Source organism: Bombyx mandarina, chromosome 04, assembly GCF_030267445.1.
Source record: "Bombyx mandarina strain Sakado chromosome 04, ASM3026744v2".
NCBI lineage: Eukaryota > Metazoa > Arthropoda > Insecta > Lepidoptera > Bombycidae > Bombyx > Bombyx mandarina.
The window spans coordinates 4,968,441-4,985,470 of record NC_143211.1 but is presented as its reverse complement, the minus strand read 5'-3'; the positions used below and the strand labels follow the sequence as shown (position 1 = coordinate 4,985,470).

The window sequence follows — 17,030 nt, the reverse complement described above, 5'->3', positions numbered from 1 at the left end:
AAAAAGGGCGGGAACGTCAAACTAAATAGGCGCTTTTTTCAAGTTAATTTTAATTTATTTGGTTTTAGCCCTTTTTTACGACATTGTTTCCTAATTTTTCACTGTGTTTGAGTTTAAAATTATATTTCATAAGTGTGTTCCGTAATAATGGACGATGACGACGGGGGTGAGGGCTTCAGCTCCGCCCCTGTGTCCGCTCCCATAATAATGGGAAAAAGAAGAATGAAGTCATCTGAATACGACGAAAGCCGCAAAATAAAAATGACTTTCATTAAAAATAAGCGCGGTCTTTTTAAAGACCACCATGCTCTTTACGAAGACCTTACAAAAAAAGAATACCCAGTGCTTCTTCAATCAAGCATCTCACAACCAAATAACAGAGTCCCAATGGACCTGTTAAAAATAAATAAAGCATTAAAAAATATTCAAGGGGTCCAGTATGTCAAAGCTGCTGGGAACTTTTTTGCTAAAATTTACTTTGGCTGTGCTCGGGATGCCAACGCTTTTTTATTAAATGTAAGTTTTATGGAGTTAAACAATTGGACAGCAAAAATACCTTACGATAGCATTGAGAGTCAAGGAATTATTCGAGCTCCTGTGGAATTGAACGAAGAATCTCTTTTAGTAAATTTAAAAGCTTCATGCACAATACTCGGAGTAAAAAGATTTTTCAAAAAACAAGAGAATGGAAGTGACAAGCCACTGCAAACTGTGCTGGTTACATTTTTGGCGTCTAGCCATCCTGATCACGTCACATACGAGCATATTTGGATGCCTGTTTCGGATTATATTAGACCTGTGTTACAGTGCTTCAAATGCTACAAATTCGGACATGGAAGTGGTGCCTGTAAAGCCACTCAAGTTTGCTCTATTTGTTCAGGCAATCATTTTTATAAGGAGTGCAGCACTCCCAACATCTTCAAGTGCTCCAACTGCAGTGGGTCACATTCTGCAGTTTCTTACTCTTGCTCAGTAAAGGCAGCCAAGGTTGCTGAAGTAAAAAATAAGATCATCGGCAAGCAAACATCATATGCAGCCATACTAAAGACTCCTGTTATTAAGAACCCCGTGACCTCTTCTGACATACCTATATCTGCGAAGACCCCTCAAGGTAGGGCTTTAATTTCAGACATTATCAATTCAGAAATTGTCATCAGAACCATTACAAAAACTTTAATAGAATTGTTAAAGAAAAAGGATTCTAAATCCCCTTCTGGACCTATATCTACTCAATTAATTAAAGAAATGCTAGTAACAAATTTTACATCATAAATTATGGATAGTTCTACTCAATCTTATATGCATAATTCTGTTGGTCAGTTTAATATCATTCATTGGAACTCTAGAAGTTTATTTCCTAAATTAGATCAACTTAAAGATTTCCTCAGTAAACTGGACAAGTGTGTTGATATGATTTTATTCAATGAAACCTGGTTAACTTCACATAAAATCATCAAATTACCTGGATTTAATGTTATAAGAAGAGATTCCAACCAACCACATGGTGGGGTTGCTATTGCATTACGCTCTAAGTATAAATTTAAAATAATAGACACAATTTCTCAATATCATTTTCAAAATATTTTAATTACAGTTTACATTAATAATTTTTCTTTTGACATTCTATGTGTTTACATTCCTCCACCACCAAATGGTAAGTTCACTATTAATTTATTGAAAGATTCATGTTCTAAATTTGTTTCAAATAATTATTTAATAATTGGTGACTTCAATGCACATCATGCTTCCTGGAGTTCAAGAGTCAATGATAGAAGAGGTAAAGCCCTTCATGATTATGTGGAAAGTTCTGAGTTGGTTTGTTTAAATGATGACACAATCACGACCTTTGCTCCATTTGGTCAACAAGGTAATGTATTGGATCTAGTATTCGCATCCCCTGCTCTTAGCTCTAGTTGCACAGTTTCTGTCCTTGATGATTTGCTCAGTAGTAATCATTTCCCTCTATTTATTGAAGTCTTTAACGATGCTTTTATTTCTTCCTTTGGCCCGACCACCTTTTCAATAAATCAAGTTGATACACTAGATAATACCTCCTTAGCTAACATAAATTTTAATAAGATTGACTGGTCAAAATTTAATAAGTTATGTGAAAGTGAGTTTTCAAGTTTTAGCTTCGCTGATAACTCTCTTGAAAATTATAATAAGTTTTTGAGTATTTTACATGACATATTAATGACTTTTGACAAAAAGTGTTACTCGCACAAAAAACGGATTTATTCCAAAGCTGTTCCTTGGTGGAATGCTGATTGTGACCGCGTAGTTTTACAAGCCAAAGTTGCTTTATTATCGTACAAGCATTATCCAAATATGGAAAACTATATTATTTTTAAAAAGCTGGACGCTTTGAAGAAAAGAACTTTATATGAAATAAAACGTTCAAGCTGGATGAATCTTTGTTCATCATTCAATCGAATGACTTCGAGTAAAATTATTTGGGATCACATTCGTAGATTTAAGCACGCTAAACTCAATAATATTTCTACGTCTTCAAGTTTTTTTCAAAATTCCGCTAATGCATCTTTGTTTTTGGATTCGATAGCTGGTTCTGAGAATGAAATTTCCGAATCTAAGTTACAAGATTTTTTTAACAGCCACGGAAAACCGGAGGCTCAATGGCTGGTAGACCCATTCTCTATGGGCGAATTTGCGACTGCGTTAGAAAATAAAAAGGAAACCTCCCCTGGTCCTGATTTCATCCCTTATAAAGTAATCAAAAATCTTCCCCAGTATGCCAAGGAAATTTTATGTCAAATATTTAATGATCTTTGGCAAAACAACTGTATTCCTCCGATTTGGAAAACTCAACATGTAGTACCGATTTTAAAGCTTTACAAGGATCCCAACTGTATCAATTCTCACAGACCCATTTCTTTAACTTCTTGTTTTTCGAAAATTTTCGAAACTATGTTAAAAAACAGGTTAGAGTGGTTTACTGAAAATAACAACTTAATACCAAGTACTCAATACGGATTTCGTAAAGGTAAAAGTACAATAGATAACTTAAGCTGTTTGATTGGCGATATTAAAAATAACTTCCATAATAATCAATTTACATTAGCGGTATTTTTGGATATTAAAGGGGCTTTTGATAATATAGATCATTCCTACCTTATTGAAAGTCTACATTCTTTAGGCTTTCCAGGACATGTTCTGTTCTGGCTGTACAATTTCCTGAACAAGCGCTCTATGTTTTTGAAAATTAAATCTAGTTTATTTGGTCCTAAAATTTCTACAAAAGGTACTCCTCAAGGTTGCGTTTTATCACCTCTCATATTCATACTTAGTTTAGTATGTTTCATAAAGAAAATTCCAAATTCTGTTAAACATTTATTCTTTGCTGACGATCTTGTTCTCTATGTAAACTGTAATGATATTAAAAGTGGTGAATCGGTTATGAATAGTTGTTTGCGTAATATTTACGATTTACTTACAAATTCCCTAAAACTTGAGGTCAATATTTCCAAAAGTTCTGCAATTTTATTTTCCCAAAATGGATTGCATTACCCTAAAGTTTTATACAATTATGATATTATTCCTGCTCAATCTTTCGTAAAATATGTTGGTCTTTCTCTAGATTTTGATCTTTCGTGGAAAACTCATATTGATGTTATTTGTAAAAGAGCTGAATTAGGTTTGAATATATTAAAATCGCTAACTGGAATAAAATGGGGAGCTGATCCCAAAGTTTTAAAAACGATTTACATTGCAACAATCCGAAGCCATTTCGATTATGGCTGTATGTTCTTTTCGGACGCAAATTTTTCTATTCTTAAGAAATTAGATATTGTGCAAAATAGAGCATTACGAATAATTACTGGTGCTATGATGTCGTCTCCAATTAATTCCTTGGAAGTTGAGGCTGGTATTGTTCCTTTATTCATACGAAGAAGTTTTATATTAGATAATTATTGCCTTAAGCTTATTAGCCGTGATAATCAAGTAACTTACAGGTATTTGAAGTATGCAAATATTCCAAATTATAATTTAATTCCGCTTCCTAATTCTTCATCCATATCCAGTGCCTTAACGTACTTGAATTTTGAATTTCAGGATGTGGTATTTTGGTCTACTCTATTGCCTTGTTTCGAATATAACTTTTATGACATGTTGAGAGATGTGGCTGTTGATCTAATCAAGTTTAAATCTAAAAATGATTTTCTGGAGTTCCTTGAAGATAGGACTGATTTTGTTAAAGTGTATACAGATGGCTCTAAAACTAAAGATAGAACTAGTTTTGCATTTTTTGATTCGTCCATGAACATAGGATCAGTTTATAAATGTAGCAATTTTTTCTCTGTTTTTTCGGCTGAAGTACTAGGTATTATATATGCTTTAGAGCACATTCGAGTAAATTACTCTGCAGGGGACAAAATTCTAATTCTATCTGATTCAATGAGCGCCTTGCAAGCTCTTAAAAATAAATGTATTAGTGCATCTGTAAATTATTTAATTTATAAGTTAAGAAGTTGTTTGAGTTCTTTGTATTTCAGAAATATATTTATTGAATTTTGCTGGGTGCCAGGTCACTGTGGTATTGTGGGTAATGAATTTGTTGATAAATTAGCCAAATCTACAAAAGATATAAATATTTCCGATTTTAAAGTTCCGTACTCAGATTTAGTTTATTCAATTAAACAAAATATGATGAAACGTTGGTATAATTACTTGTCTAAGTCCAGAGAAACGAAAGGTAAATGGTTAGCTGAAATAGTCCCAGTACCTAGTACTAAATCTTGGTTTGATAGTTTTAGATTCTTCCCGGGAAGAGCCTTTATATCGATTATTTGTAGATTACGTATAGGCCACGGCCATTTTCCTGCGCATCTTTTTAGATTAAAGTTAAGTGAATCAACTGCATGTACTTATTGTAACTCTGGCATGTGTGATCTAGATCATATTTTTTTTAATTGTCCTGAATTCAATCAACAGAGATTATTGTTTAATGCATTATGTAAAGACACAGGCTTAAAATCTATTCCTAATTCCATTCAAGGTATTTTAAAGCTTCCACAACTATTCTCAATAGTGTATAATTTTGTACTTCACACTATAGAACGACTATGAATGTATAATTCATGAATGTATCATAGGTCTCCTGCTTATGTGCAAGTTTAATTATTTTTTATAACGACTCATGTTCTTTTTTTGTTGTTTGTTGAAAGAAAACTTGTAATTTTTTATTTTTTTTTATAGTAAGTTCTTGCAATTCATTTTGTCATTAATTTGTTGTTTTCAATGATTTGTAATTGTTTCTTGGTTTGGTTTGTTTCTTTTATTTGTGTTTTTATTGTAAGTTCTAGTTCATGTACTATTTTTTTGTAAAATTAGTTTAAGCTGATGGCCGTGTTGCCAATGCTTTCAATAAATTAAAAAAAAAAAAAATATCAAAAACTGACAACACAGTAAACGTCAGTTGACTTCGTCTAATAAAAAATCCGACTATAAATCGGAAATTTTGTGTTACGAAATTCAAAATGTGTACCGTCACTTTAGAAAATGGACTAGATCTACGGTTAGTACCTATGTTTAGTCCGTTTTTCTCCAAATTTGTTTTGTTTGCATCAAATATTTTATTATGATTCAAGAACATTTCAGCATAACTTCTTTGGAAATCAAATTAATAAGTTTTATTTATTAAACAACAAGAAGCTACTTTAGGGAAGATATTTACGATTATTTTCCTATTATTTTTTATTCTGAACGAATTTACGGCCTATCTGGTGTAGTGATTACCGTGGCTTATAGACATCACAACATGAATCCCGTAGGTAACTCACCTTGGGATAAGGGCTTAAGGCCTAGTCCACCGGTACAGATAGTGGAATATATTTATCCAGGCTGCCAGGTGTATGGGACGTACCCTAGCACCAGTAAATGCAGTTAGCGATTCTAGCATGCTGGTATAATACTCCGAGAATGTTACTGCCCATTCTTTGATGATTGTCTTAGTCACCTGTTACAACACCCGTGGGAAGAGATAACATTATACCAAACCAACTGCTATTTCCAATATAACCACATCTTAATTAATTAAATTTTGATTTGCTGGTGCAGTAGTTAGCGGCACTGACTTTTGTACTGAGGGTTGTGGGTTCAATTTTCACATTGGGCAAACATAGTGAGATGAACAGGTTTGTTTGCTCTTTGTCTGGGTGTGTATTATTTATAAATATATGTATATATTTAAACATATATGAGTATGTTTATCAGTTTCCAGTACCTATAACACAGGGAACCCTAAATTGGGGCCAGATGAACAGGTGTAATTTGTCCAAGTTATTATTATTATTATTAATATATAAAGTATTCTCGCCTTGCTGTTAGTATCATCTATCTTTAGCAAATAATGAATCTAACATGATAACATTCATAATTTATTTAGAATTTTCATTTTAGTTTTTATAATGAATGATAAATGTATTTACACTTAAGTATGGTATGGTAATAGACATTATTAATAATATAAAAGTAGTATCAATTGTAAGGTTTTGAGGACCAGGAAAAAGTGGACCAACTAACAATTTTGTCAGTGGTTTATTTTGCTACTCAAATAAAGCAACTGTGACATGCAAACAGTATCAATCCTCTCAAATAAGAAACAGACACGAGACTGCTATTTCTTGTCTAAATCACAATTTCTTTAAAATATATGGATAGACTGATAGATTTTAAGTCATAATAAATTATTTATTATTTCAGGGAATGTACAACTACAGGCTCTATTTTGCACATCAATGAGATATATGAAGAAAATGATGACAATGATACTACAGAGAGTAAAGTATTTAAGACAATTGACATTCTGGGAGAACCTGTAAAAAATTTTGAAGTCTTAAAAAATGAATTGATTCCTGTTGATGAAAATCACTATGTAATTAAGAAAATACTAGAAACTGGTGGAGGTATGCCCTTGCATGATGGATGCACAGTCTCAATAGCATTCTCTGGATACTGGGAAAATGAGTTACAACCATTTGATGTAATGAGTTTAAATAATCCAATGGTAAGCACAAACTTTGACCATCCTTCAAGACTTCTTGTACTGTTATTGTTAACCGTCTTTGTCATTTTTTCCTTAACTTTTTACACTCTCAATATGCGAATGAGCTTGCAGCCAATCTGATGTCAATTTGTTAATGAAGTTTTTAAACAGGAATGTATGACATTATATACGGTAAAAAAGAACTTAGAATGGCAGCATTGTAAGTGGTTGCAACATTTACCCATTACCAGTACCTAGTTACATCTTATTAATCTTGCAGGTTTTTTTTTTATATTTTTTTTTATTGCTTAGATGGGTGGACGAGCTCACAGCCCACCTGGTGTTAAGTGGTAACTGGAGCCCATAGACATCCACAACGTAAATGCGCCACCCACCTTGAGATACAAGTTCTAAGGTCTCATTTATAGTAACGACGGCTGCCCCACCCTTCAAACCGAAACGCATTACTGCTTCACGGCAGAAATAGGCAGGGTGGAGGTTTTCTTATTATTAAAAATCATATTTCATCATTGTGGTAGTTATCTATCTGTATCTGATTTGTGGTTGTGTGTTTCCTGAGAAATTTGGTCCCGTGATTTACACATTTGCTTTAACCCATTGGCCTACACATTATCTGCTAATTTCACGAGACTGAACAAGAAGATCAGTCACATGCCATGCCATTCAACTGTTCAGCCATGTTACCCCAACTTGTGCAAAATGTACACTTTTCATGATACACAGATTTCATACTACTGATGGTAGGACCTTTGTTTACTGGTGGTAGGACCTTTGTTTACTGGTGGTAGGACCTTTGTTTACTGGTGGTAGGACCTTTGTTAACTGGTGGTAGGACCTTTGTTTACTGGTGGTAGGACCTTTGTTTACTGGTGGTAGGACCTTTGTTACTGGTGGTAGGACCTTTGTGAGTCCACACGGGTAGGTATCACCACCCTGCCTATTTCTGCCGTGAAGCAGTAATGCCTTCGAAGGGTGGGGTAGCCGTTGTAACTATACTGAGACCTTAGAACTTATATCTCAAGGTGGATGGCGCATTTACGTTATAGATGTCTATGGGCTCCAGTAACCACTTAACACCAAGTGGGCTGTGAGCTCGTCCACCCATCTAAACAATAAAAAAAGAAAAATACATATTTCAGTGCAACAAAACATGAAATAATAAACAATGTTTGGGTACAAATAGTAATTTTAAGATATCTAAGATGTAATCATAATCAATTTATTAGTTGACAAAAATAATATAATTAATTTAAAGCAGATAATGAATCAATAAAGATTTTCACTTCATTAATTTTATGAAAATTTAATGAAAAAACAAAATACTGACGTAAATGTGTTATAGCACTGAGAAATTGATGTTTAATGTAACTAAATCCATCCTTGACTTTTTATTTCAATGTATAAAATAAAGAATTCATATCTTGAGGTGTAAGGATGTTTATAGAAAAGTTTATGGTATTTAAGTTATAGTACAAACTAATTTTAAGTTTACAATCAAGTTACTGTTGAAAAACTCTTTTGATTTCAGACTGTAGATCTCAAAGACAATGGTTTACTACCAGGACTAGATATAGCTGTTAGATCAATGCTTGTTGGTGAGATATCACTGTTTTTATTTTCATACAAAGTAATGTATGGAGAAATGGGTATTCCACCAAGAATAAAGCCAAAATCTGATTGTGTATTCTATATTAAATTAGTCAAAAGTATGCTGACTCCAAAGGAAGGGTAAGTTTTTTACTTTTCTTAAGGTGTGACTTCGAACTCATGTCTCAAGGTGAGTGGTGGCATTATGGCATTTATGTTGTTAGTGTCAATTGGCTCCACTGACCACTTAATTTCATGTGGACTGTAAGGTCTTTCACCCACCTAAGCAGTAAAAATAAAAAGTGAATGAGCTATTATTTGTAAAGCAATAAATCATAATGTTGATAATATTGGTATCTTAAATAGATGCCTACAAATTATTGTAAGTGAATATATAAATACCTAAGACTTTTTAATTTATTTAACCAACTTACTTAATAATTTATAATGTAGGAATGATCAGGTAAAACAAAAAAAAACAATAATAGAATTAATAAAGTTTAATAATTACATGATGTAGAGCATTTTCATAACACTCATCAGAATGCACCACCTTGCCCACCTATAACTGTGAAGCATTTCGCTTTGAAGTTAATGCACACCTTATGTCTTAAACTGGGCGACACCATACACATAACACGTAAAGGAATTATGCTTTATTTATTTAAAATCTAAGACATATTTTACTTTTCAGTGCACTGAACCTTAATGAACCCAATACATTCCAAAGAGTACACCATGAAGTTAAGCTGCTTTATAGTTCAGGGTATTCATTGTACAAAATTAAAAATTTTTCACTAGCAATACATCTTTTCAACAAAGCAGTAAGAATATTGCATAAGTGTAGACTTGCAGATGAAGAAGACGAAAAAATACAAGAGAAGCTTCTTATCAAATTATATATTAACTTAGCTATTTGTAACAATAAAATAAACAAGCCTCTAAAAACATGTATTGCTTGTAATGAACTGAATAGATTAAATTCTTTGTGGAACAATGCCAAAGCACTTTTACAAAATGCCAGAGCCTTAAGAATGATAGGTCAGTTTGATGAAGCAGAGAAGAAACTACGAAAAGCTGAAATATTGAGTCCCAATAGCGAGGAAATGAAAACTGAAGCCAAATTGCTTCAAAAATTAAAAGTATCATGTAACAAAAGCAAATTACTAGCAGAAAAAACTATAGGACTAGCACAACACAGTGCTGTGAGTGATAATTTCAAAGTAGAAGTTGAAAATTTGATAAGCAACTTCAAAGAAAACATAAATCTATGTAAATTAACCTTGCCATACAATTTAGATACAGCAGAAGTTGAGTTTATTAAAAGTACATGCATTAGAGAGAACCTATTTTTCAATAAAATTGAAAAAGATTTTGTTTCAAGCAAACAGGAGGAGTTAAGTACTTGTGAAAAAAATACAGATAACAAACATTATCTTTTGGGGAAAGAAAATGACATGGAAACCGAGATTGATATTGCAAACTCAAATGATGAAATACTGAAGTTGTTGATTTAATTCTTTTAAGTTTTAATAGGGTTGGTAGTTTTGCGTCATCTACCGTAATAACCACACCTAGCGCCGACAGATTTCTAGTTTTCTTTCAAAGTTTGAAGATCTTATTGACAAGGAAATAATTAAATACCCGAGAGGCAGTACAAAACTTCAGTTTGTTAGGCTCCCGGATACCTGACTTCTTCAAGAAGGGCATTAAAATATTACCATCATGCTCGCAGAGATGCATTGATGCCATGGGTACATATTTTGATCTATATAAATAAAAAATATTTACAAAAATGACTTTTTTTGTACACCAATAGGCAGTTGCGTAGGGAAAGACTAATATTTCGTCAGAAATCACTAATTTTAGATTACACAGGTATGCACAAAAAATGTTAAAGTAACATGTTAAAGGTGGAGTTCATTCCTCCGTTAACATTTTTTGTCATAAATAAGACGATTCAAATGTTCTGAATCTATCCACGTTGGCCGATTTTTTCCATCACACCTAGATTTTTTTTTAAATTATTTTTTAAATTTCAAAAATCTGGAATTCAACATACTTATGGAATATTTGTGCTGATTTAAAAGTCGAATTTCAAGGAAGATACACAAAGTTTTGCTGTTTTCTTTGTGAGTAGGACAGCCACGCAAGAGAAAAACATAACAATAAAAACTTGGCCACTAAGAAAAAGTTTAACTCCTGGGCTTAAAAATGTGTCTCAGAAACCTTTACTGCCAAGTGAGAAAGTTTTTCAGCCATCACTTCCCATAAAGTTGGGACTCAAGAAAAACTATATCTAAAAACAATATCAATCAATAATTTCATTATCTAAAAACAAAATTTCCTCGAATCAGTGACGCAAAATTGAAAAAAGGAATTTTTGTAAGTCTGCAGATTGTCATAATTTTCTTGGGAATACAAAAAGTGAGAACTACCGACAAATCATTTGGGAGCTTCTTTTTCCTTATAAAGCTTTAGGATGCAATATGTCACTCAAGATTCATTTTTTGGAGTCTCATTTAGATTTCTTTCCTGAAAATCTTGCGAGTCGTATCAGATGAACATGGTGAAAGGTTTCATCAGGATATAATGCACATTGAAAAACGCTACAGTGGGAAATGGTCAGCAGCAATGCTTGCTGATTTTTGTTAGTCAATTCGCCGAGAAACTCCAATAGAAACGACGAAAAGGAATTAATCTTCTCAACATAAAATGAGATAACTGACCGACATTTATTCATTTTGTGATTATAATTTAGGATTTTTCACTGTAAAACTTAGATCGTAATATTTTTTCATTTCGTTATGATAATTGATATTTCAATAATATTGTTTGTTAATTAAATAAATATTATATTGGGAATCTACGTGGTACTTAATTGTATGTCAGATTCCGTGTTTAGAGCACAAAATATAATGAATTCATGCTTGAAAACAAGGAGAAAAAAAAATTTCTTCAAACTATTTATTGTTCTAGGCAGACGGCCCAGCTTGTGTTGTGATTCTGGAATGTATAAGTCATGTGAATGTCGCAACGTATGGTCGATAATAAAACAATCTTGTTCAACAAAATTAGTGTTTAATGTAATTACATATTTTTATTTATATAACTAAGAAAAGACTACTATCTATGAACCTTTCATTAGTCTCATCAAAATGCAATTTTACATATCGTGTGTATCACGAATGCAAAGCACAGAATAAAATTCCGATTATACTGTACATTTTTCATCAACATTCAACTTGTAAACTTAACTCTAATCTAGTTCTGTGTGGGCAGATTTAGCAGCACATTTTGTCCATGCGGAAGATAAGTGACATTGCGCGATTTCGCTAGTTGATAAGCAATGTCCTCTGCCGCTTCAATACGTCGAAGTTCAACTAGACCTTCGCCAGCACTTCCAAAGGACTTGGCGAGAAGTACAGCAGCCTGCGCGTCTCCCTCTGCAGCAATAACGGCAGCCTTCTTTTGTTGTTCAGCTTTCTCTACAAGGAATCTGGCTTTCTCTGCTTCTTGTTGAGCTACTTGTTTCAGTTCAACAGCCTGCGTGAATTCCTTTCCGAAGGTCAAGTGAGTAATAGAAATGTCGTCTAGGATGAGGCCGAATTGTGCTGCTCTCTCTGTTAGGCTGTCATTGACTTTTTGCGACACGATCTGTAAACAAAAATTATGTTTTGATTAAAAATTAGGTCAACAATTTTGGGACAGTGATATTAAAGTCAAAGGAAATGGTGTTTTGATTGGTATGCTGAACTATGCCAACCTATGTTCTTAATGCTCTGTCAAATCAGTGACTGGTTCCTGATGTAATCTTGCATTAGACACTTTTGGTAACATGGCCTGTCTCATAATATGGTTAAATATGGGTAGGTGCTAAATTTTGTTATTGCCTTTCTAAGAGGAGCATGCGGCCCATCTGATGGTGAGTAGTCTCCCTCATGAGGTATAATATTAATAAGATGAAGTATGAGTTAGTTCTAGTCTATATCACTACTTAGCACAATAAGTTCAAAGCTGTCACCTGTCCGAGTGAAGTTATAAAGTTCAATGTCAAATTTCATAGCCATTATAGGTGCACTAGGCAAATTAAATTACCATTTAAATATTTTGCTGAAAAAGCAGATATTCATTGGAACTTTGGAACTTATACTTATATAAACTTAATACAAGTTTGATTGTGACACTGAGTTTAATTTCAGAACAATCACATATTAATATGAAAGTATGATTGTTTACAAACTGCATTAAAACAGGTTCCTTCATCAATTGAAAATTGGTAATCCTTCAGATGATTCCTCATATGGCATAATAAGAAGGAGTATATTTGTTTAAAAATAGCAAGACTTTCACCTCTCTTTGTGTAATAAGTTCTCCAGCATCGAACTGAGCAACAACTGCTTTCAGAACTTCTGAGGTAATAGATGGAAGTACTCTTTCATCATAGTCAATACCAAGAATAGTGTAAATTCTTGGTAATTGATCAGGAACTGGTCTGAAGAGGATACGAAGTGTGATGTTTACATTTTGAAGATCTGAAATAAAATAATGTTTTTTTACATTAACTACTTGTATTTTCATTATACTATGTAAACTCAAAAAAACAAATGGAAGTGGATTTATTAATTGAAGTTTTATTGAATAGAATATTTTTATTTCCTAAAATAAGAAGGTTATTTTTATCTAAAAGTATTTAAAATAGTTTGTAATTTATGTTGAGTTTATTACTCATTTTTGCTTCCTAAATCAGTTACCAATGATAATATCTTGTGAATTATTGTGCTGCTCTGTTTTAGCATGCATTAAAGTACAATACAATCTGCCTAACACCTTGGCATTTAAATTCTAATAAGTGTATTTGTAATATAAATGGATTTTTCATCTTTAATCTCAATTCTTGTTTAATTTTTTACAAGAGTATAGTCACATCATCCATATTGTTGCTTTATTATTCTTACAAATGTTGACATTCTGATGTTCTATCATTAAACATCACAGAAGTCATAAGACAACCTAATAGGTAATGTGGCTGGTATTATGATAGTAAGTTATGTTGTCGTTATGTATGCGGTTATGGAGCTCTTCCACTTAATACTAATAAAAATAACATAACTTTGAAACCCTAGAACAGAAGTATTAAAGCCAATATGATGCATTATGCTAAAGTAAATACAGATTATAAAATTTTTGCATTTTAAGCATTATCTTACCTTTACTTCCAGTAATAGTAGGAACATTTCTGGGTCGAGACCTGATGTCAAATATAATTGGCCTCTGGACCCAAGGAATGAAGAAATGTGTGCCTTCACCAACAACTAGCTGTTTAACACCAGCAAATCGATCGAAGATAACAGCTCTGTGACCACCGTCAACTGGAAACAATTATCATATATTTATGAGGATCAGCATTTTTACATGTCGCATTTTCAGTGGTTTCTAATTTAACACAATAACAAATAATGTATTATTTATTTATATTACATAATCCTCTGTTTTGAAGAAATTTCTTAAAGATAAGTGTATTTTTTATATAGATTTCATTATCATCAATGATTACACATTTGTTTAATAATGATTTAATTAATTTTTAATTAATTTCTACTGGTGGTAGGTGAGTCCGCGCGGGTAGGTACCACCGCCCCGCCTATTTCTGCCGTGAAGCAGTAATGCGTTTCGGTTTGAAGGGTGGGGCAGCCGTTGTAACTATACTGAGACCTTAGAACGCATATCTCAAGGTTGGTGGCGCATTTACGTTGTAGATGTCTGTGGGCTCCAGTAACCACTTAACACCATGTGGGCTGTGAGCTCGTCCACCCATCTAAGCAATGACAAAAAAATATAATATCAAAGTTTCTATCAAAGATACACAAGAGCTATTTTGGGGATCCAAGCAAATGCAACTTTTATGTTTAGCATACAATACAACTAGCAAGCTTATGCAAGGTTTTGGGGATCCAAGCAAATGCAACTTTTATGTTTAGCATACAATAAAGCTAGCAAGCTTGCCAAGCTTATAACTGATATAGTTTAAGTAAAATTATTTACCATTATACAATGCAGAATTGACAACACCTCCAACCAATGCCACGCCAAGACCGACTTGCCCAATGCGATTGAAAAGCTGTGCAGCCATATCTGAAATGAATAATTTTTCTATTTTAATTTTTAAAAATCTGAACCATGAAACAGTCACTAGGTTAACTGATTAGAAATAAGTAATCGTTTTTTTAATAAGTTGCATAGCACGGAATGCATGATTATGGACAAAACAAACATTAAAAAGTAAAAAATTTAATTATTACCTAATTTCACAAAATGTTACTTAACCTAAAATTTTTGGAAATATAATCTTTAATAATTGTTAATTTGAAAGTTTACCTTCAAAATTTTAATGTTTTAACTCTTATTTTATTGTAGACGTAACAACTAACATAAAAGATTGAAAAATTATAGTTTCAAACGGGAAGACGAAAATTGTGCCGCAACGAGAGAAACATAGATTATAACAATAATAGTGATGTTACATATGATATTCTGAAGTGTCGAATCAGGTAGACTAGAGTCCTTGTAATTGTTCATGAACTCGACTTAAAATATTCGAACACAGAGAAATTGAGTAAATTTCGTCGAGAAATATTTATATATAAGGTATTTATGGTTGTGGGATTCATGTTATAAGTATACAAGAATAGGTGCCACAACGCTGCTTATTTTGGCCGCGAAGCAGTCCAGCGTTCTGGTTTGAATGGTGAAATAGAATGATTAAGGGTGAGACCGATATATTAGTATTCATTAAGATATTCTTAATACAGCTTGTATTCGTGTGTCGGTAATCCGTCGCATTCTGATCTGCTAATATTCCGTATTCACTTTATTCATAATACTTAGCTAACTCACATCGGTCGGGTTGTATCTATCACTCGAAAATATACTGGCATACGCCGTACGATGCTAGTGGGAATTTTTAAATACATTACGTTTTAATGTTTGATCCTTCATTTCTTGATTCAACTAAAGATTCTACTCAAGGCAAAATAGTGCATTTTTACATTTATTAGAATAAAATCGGGGAGCTTTATTTTCATTATTTTAATTTTATTTTCTGTTCCCTTCGAATTAGTTAGTTTTAAAACGATGATTTGGAAAACGGAAGTAGGTAGTTGATATTGTTTACCAATTTCATAAATTAAATTATTTTTACACAAAACGTAATACGGCCAGAACTAAATTAAGTGTTTTACGTAATAAATTATGATGAAAATATATTTTTGCGGTGGTATTTAATTATCTTCTAAGAAATTCTCAAAATATAAATAAAAGTTTGATTTTTGAATCGAAATGACTTTCTAAACAAACGGTTCGTGGATTATAATATTATAACTGTTGTGTAGGTACCCACTAGCCACCTCAGTACCGTGTAAGAGGATTTTTTCAAAATCTGGTGAACTCATTTCTGACCGACGTACCAGTCTTTCGGTAGAAAAAGTAAAAAAGCTGATGTTTTTATGCACCAATAAGAAATAAATAATATTACTAACTTGTTGTTTATATTAATATACAATGTTGACCAAATTCTGATTTAATAATAATATTAATTTTAATGTATATAATATTATTTGTAAAATATTTAGTATGAAGTCAAATTCCTAGATACAATATACTATTTATATTATTAATAACTAATTTATGTGTATTATCTATGATTATTAACTTATTTCACGAATACCGTATTAGGTTTAACTCGTTTACCCGTTTTATCGAAGTATATTAAGATATCAGGATATTCACGTATTAGTTAAGGTATTATAATATTACATAATGAATATATTAGTATTAGCTAATATTGACAAATATCGGTATTAACCATAGACCTATATAGGTTTCCTACTTCAGTGGTATTAACCCATCTTTGAGAATGATAGTAATGCCGGCCACTCACATGCGGGCAAATATTCGTACATTGTACGAATGTTTGCGCGCATGTGAAGGGCCGTCAAACATTCATTCGCAAACTTAGCAGCTGTGCAAATGGGTTCGCATACTCAATTTGCGAACCCGTTTGCGCTTCCTCCTACACTTGTTTACGAATGTCTCACGAATTTCTCCTCCTTTTTAATTCATCAATAGAACATTGAAGAGAAAAAGAGTTTTGAATTCTTTCCCAGACATCATTAACAGCCATGCTGTTTTTATGGGATTTCTTTTCATGAAGATTCGCTACACAGTAGACGTCACGAACTATGAAAATATGAAAATGGCGATACGTCCGTTACCTTCGCAATCGTCGGCGCAACTGGGCAAACGAATGTGTGGGAGACTACGCGAAGGTTCGCGGTTCGCGCACTTTGATGTCTGTTAAAAAACTGACACAGCTTGGCAAACTACGAATGTAGCGAAAACTTTGCATAATCATTTGCAA

At 32.8% G+C, this 17,030-nt stretch overlaps 3 protein-coding genes across 5 annotated transcripts in view; 2 read left to right on the top strand and 1 right to left on the bottom strand.

The window, feature by feature from the left end:
- On the top strand, positions 1–1,272 carry LOC149503084 (uncharacterized). The gene has a single exon (XM_089740396.1). The coding sequence runs from the start codon at positions 148–150 to the stop codon at positions 1,270–1,272; it is 1,125 nt and encodes a 374-aa protein (XP_089596522.1). The 5' UTR covers positions 1–147.
- Positions 1,273–5,405: 4,133 nt separating this feature from the next.
- LOC114245873 (inactive peptidyl-prolyl cis-trans isomerase shutdown) lies at positions 5,406–10,407 on the top strand. The gene is made up of 4 exons (XM_028178180.2): positions 5,406–5,533; positions 6,721–7,024; positions 8,553–8,752; positions 9,306–10,407. The coding sequence occupies exons 1-4, from the start codon at positions 5,496–5,498 to the stop codon at positions 10,126–10,128; spliced, it is 1,365 nt and encodes a 454-aa protein (XP_028033981.2). The 5' UTR covers positions 5,406–5,495; the 3' UTR covers positions 10,129–10,407.
- Positions 10,408–11,672: 1,265 nt separating this feature from the next.
- Positions 11,673–17,030, bottom strand: part of Phb1 (prohibitin 1) — a 67,519-nt gene continuing 62,161 nt past the window's right edge. For 2 of the 3 annotated variants that reach the window (XM_089740211.1, XM_089740213.1), the window contains 4 exons: positions 14,657–14,746; positions 13,822–13,983; positions 12,965–13,146; positions 11,673–12,268 (listed from right to left, as the gene is read on the bottom strand). In XM_089740211.1, the coding sequence (XP_089596337.1) occupies positions 11,876–12,268; positions 12,965–13,146; positions 13,822–13,983; positions 14,657–14,744 (825 nt within the window). In that variant the 5' untranslated portion in view covers positions 14,745–14,746 and the 3' untranslated portion in view covers positions 11,673–11,875. Of the gene's footprint in view, positions 12,269–12,964; positions 13,147–13,821; positions 13,984–14,656; positions 14,747–14,989; positions 15,151–17,030 lie in introns of those variants that run through there. The other variant, XM_028178181.2, reaches the window with a different exon arrangement.

Coding starts and splice junctions, on each gene's coding strand:
- LOC149503084 (XM_089740396.1), top strand. CDS start 148: ATGGACGATGACGACGGGGGTGAGGGCTTCAGCTCCGCCCCTGTGTCC.
- LOC114245873 (XM_028178180.2), top strand. CDS start 5,496: ATGTGTACCGTCACTTTAGAAAATGGACTAGATCTACG. Junction 7,025..8,552: donor TGAGTTTAAATAATCCAATG/GTAAGCACAAAC, acceptor TTTTGATTTCAG/ACTGTAGATCTCAAAGACAA. Junction 8,753..9,305: donor ATGCTGACTCCAAAGGAAGG/GTAAGTTTTTTA, acceptor TTTACTTTTCAG/TGCACTGAACCTTAATGAAC.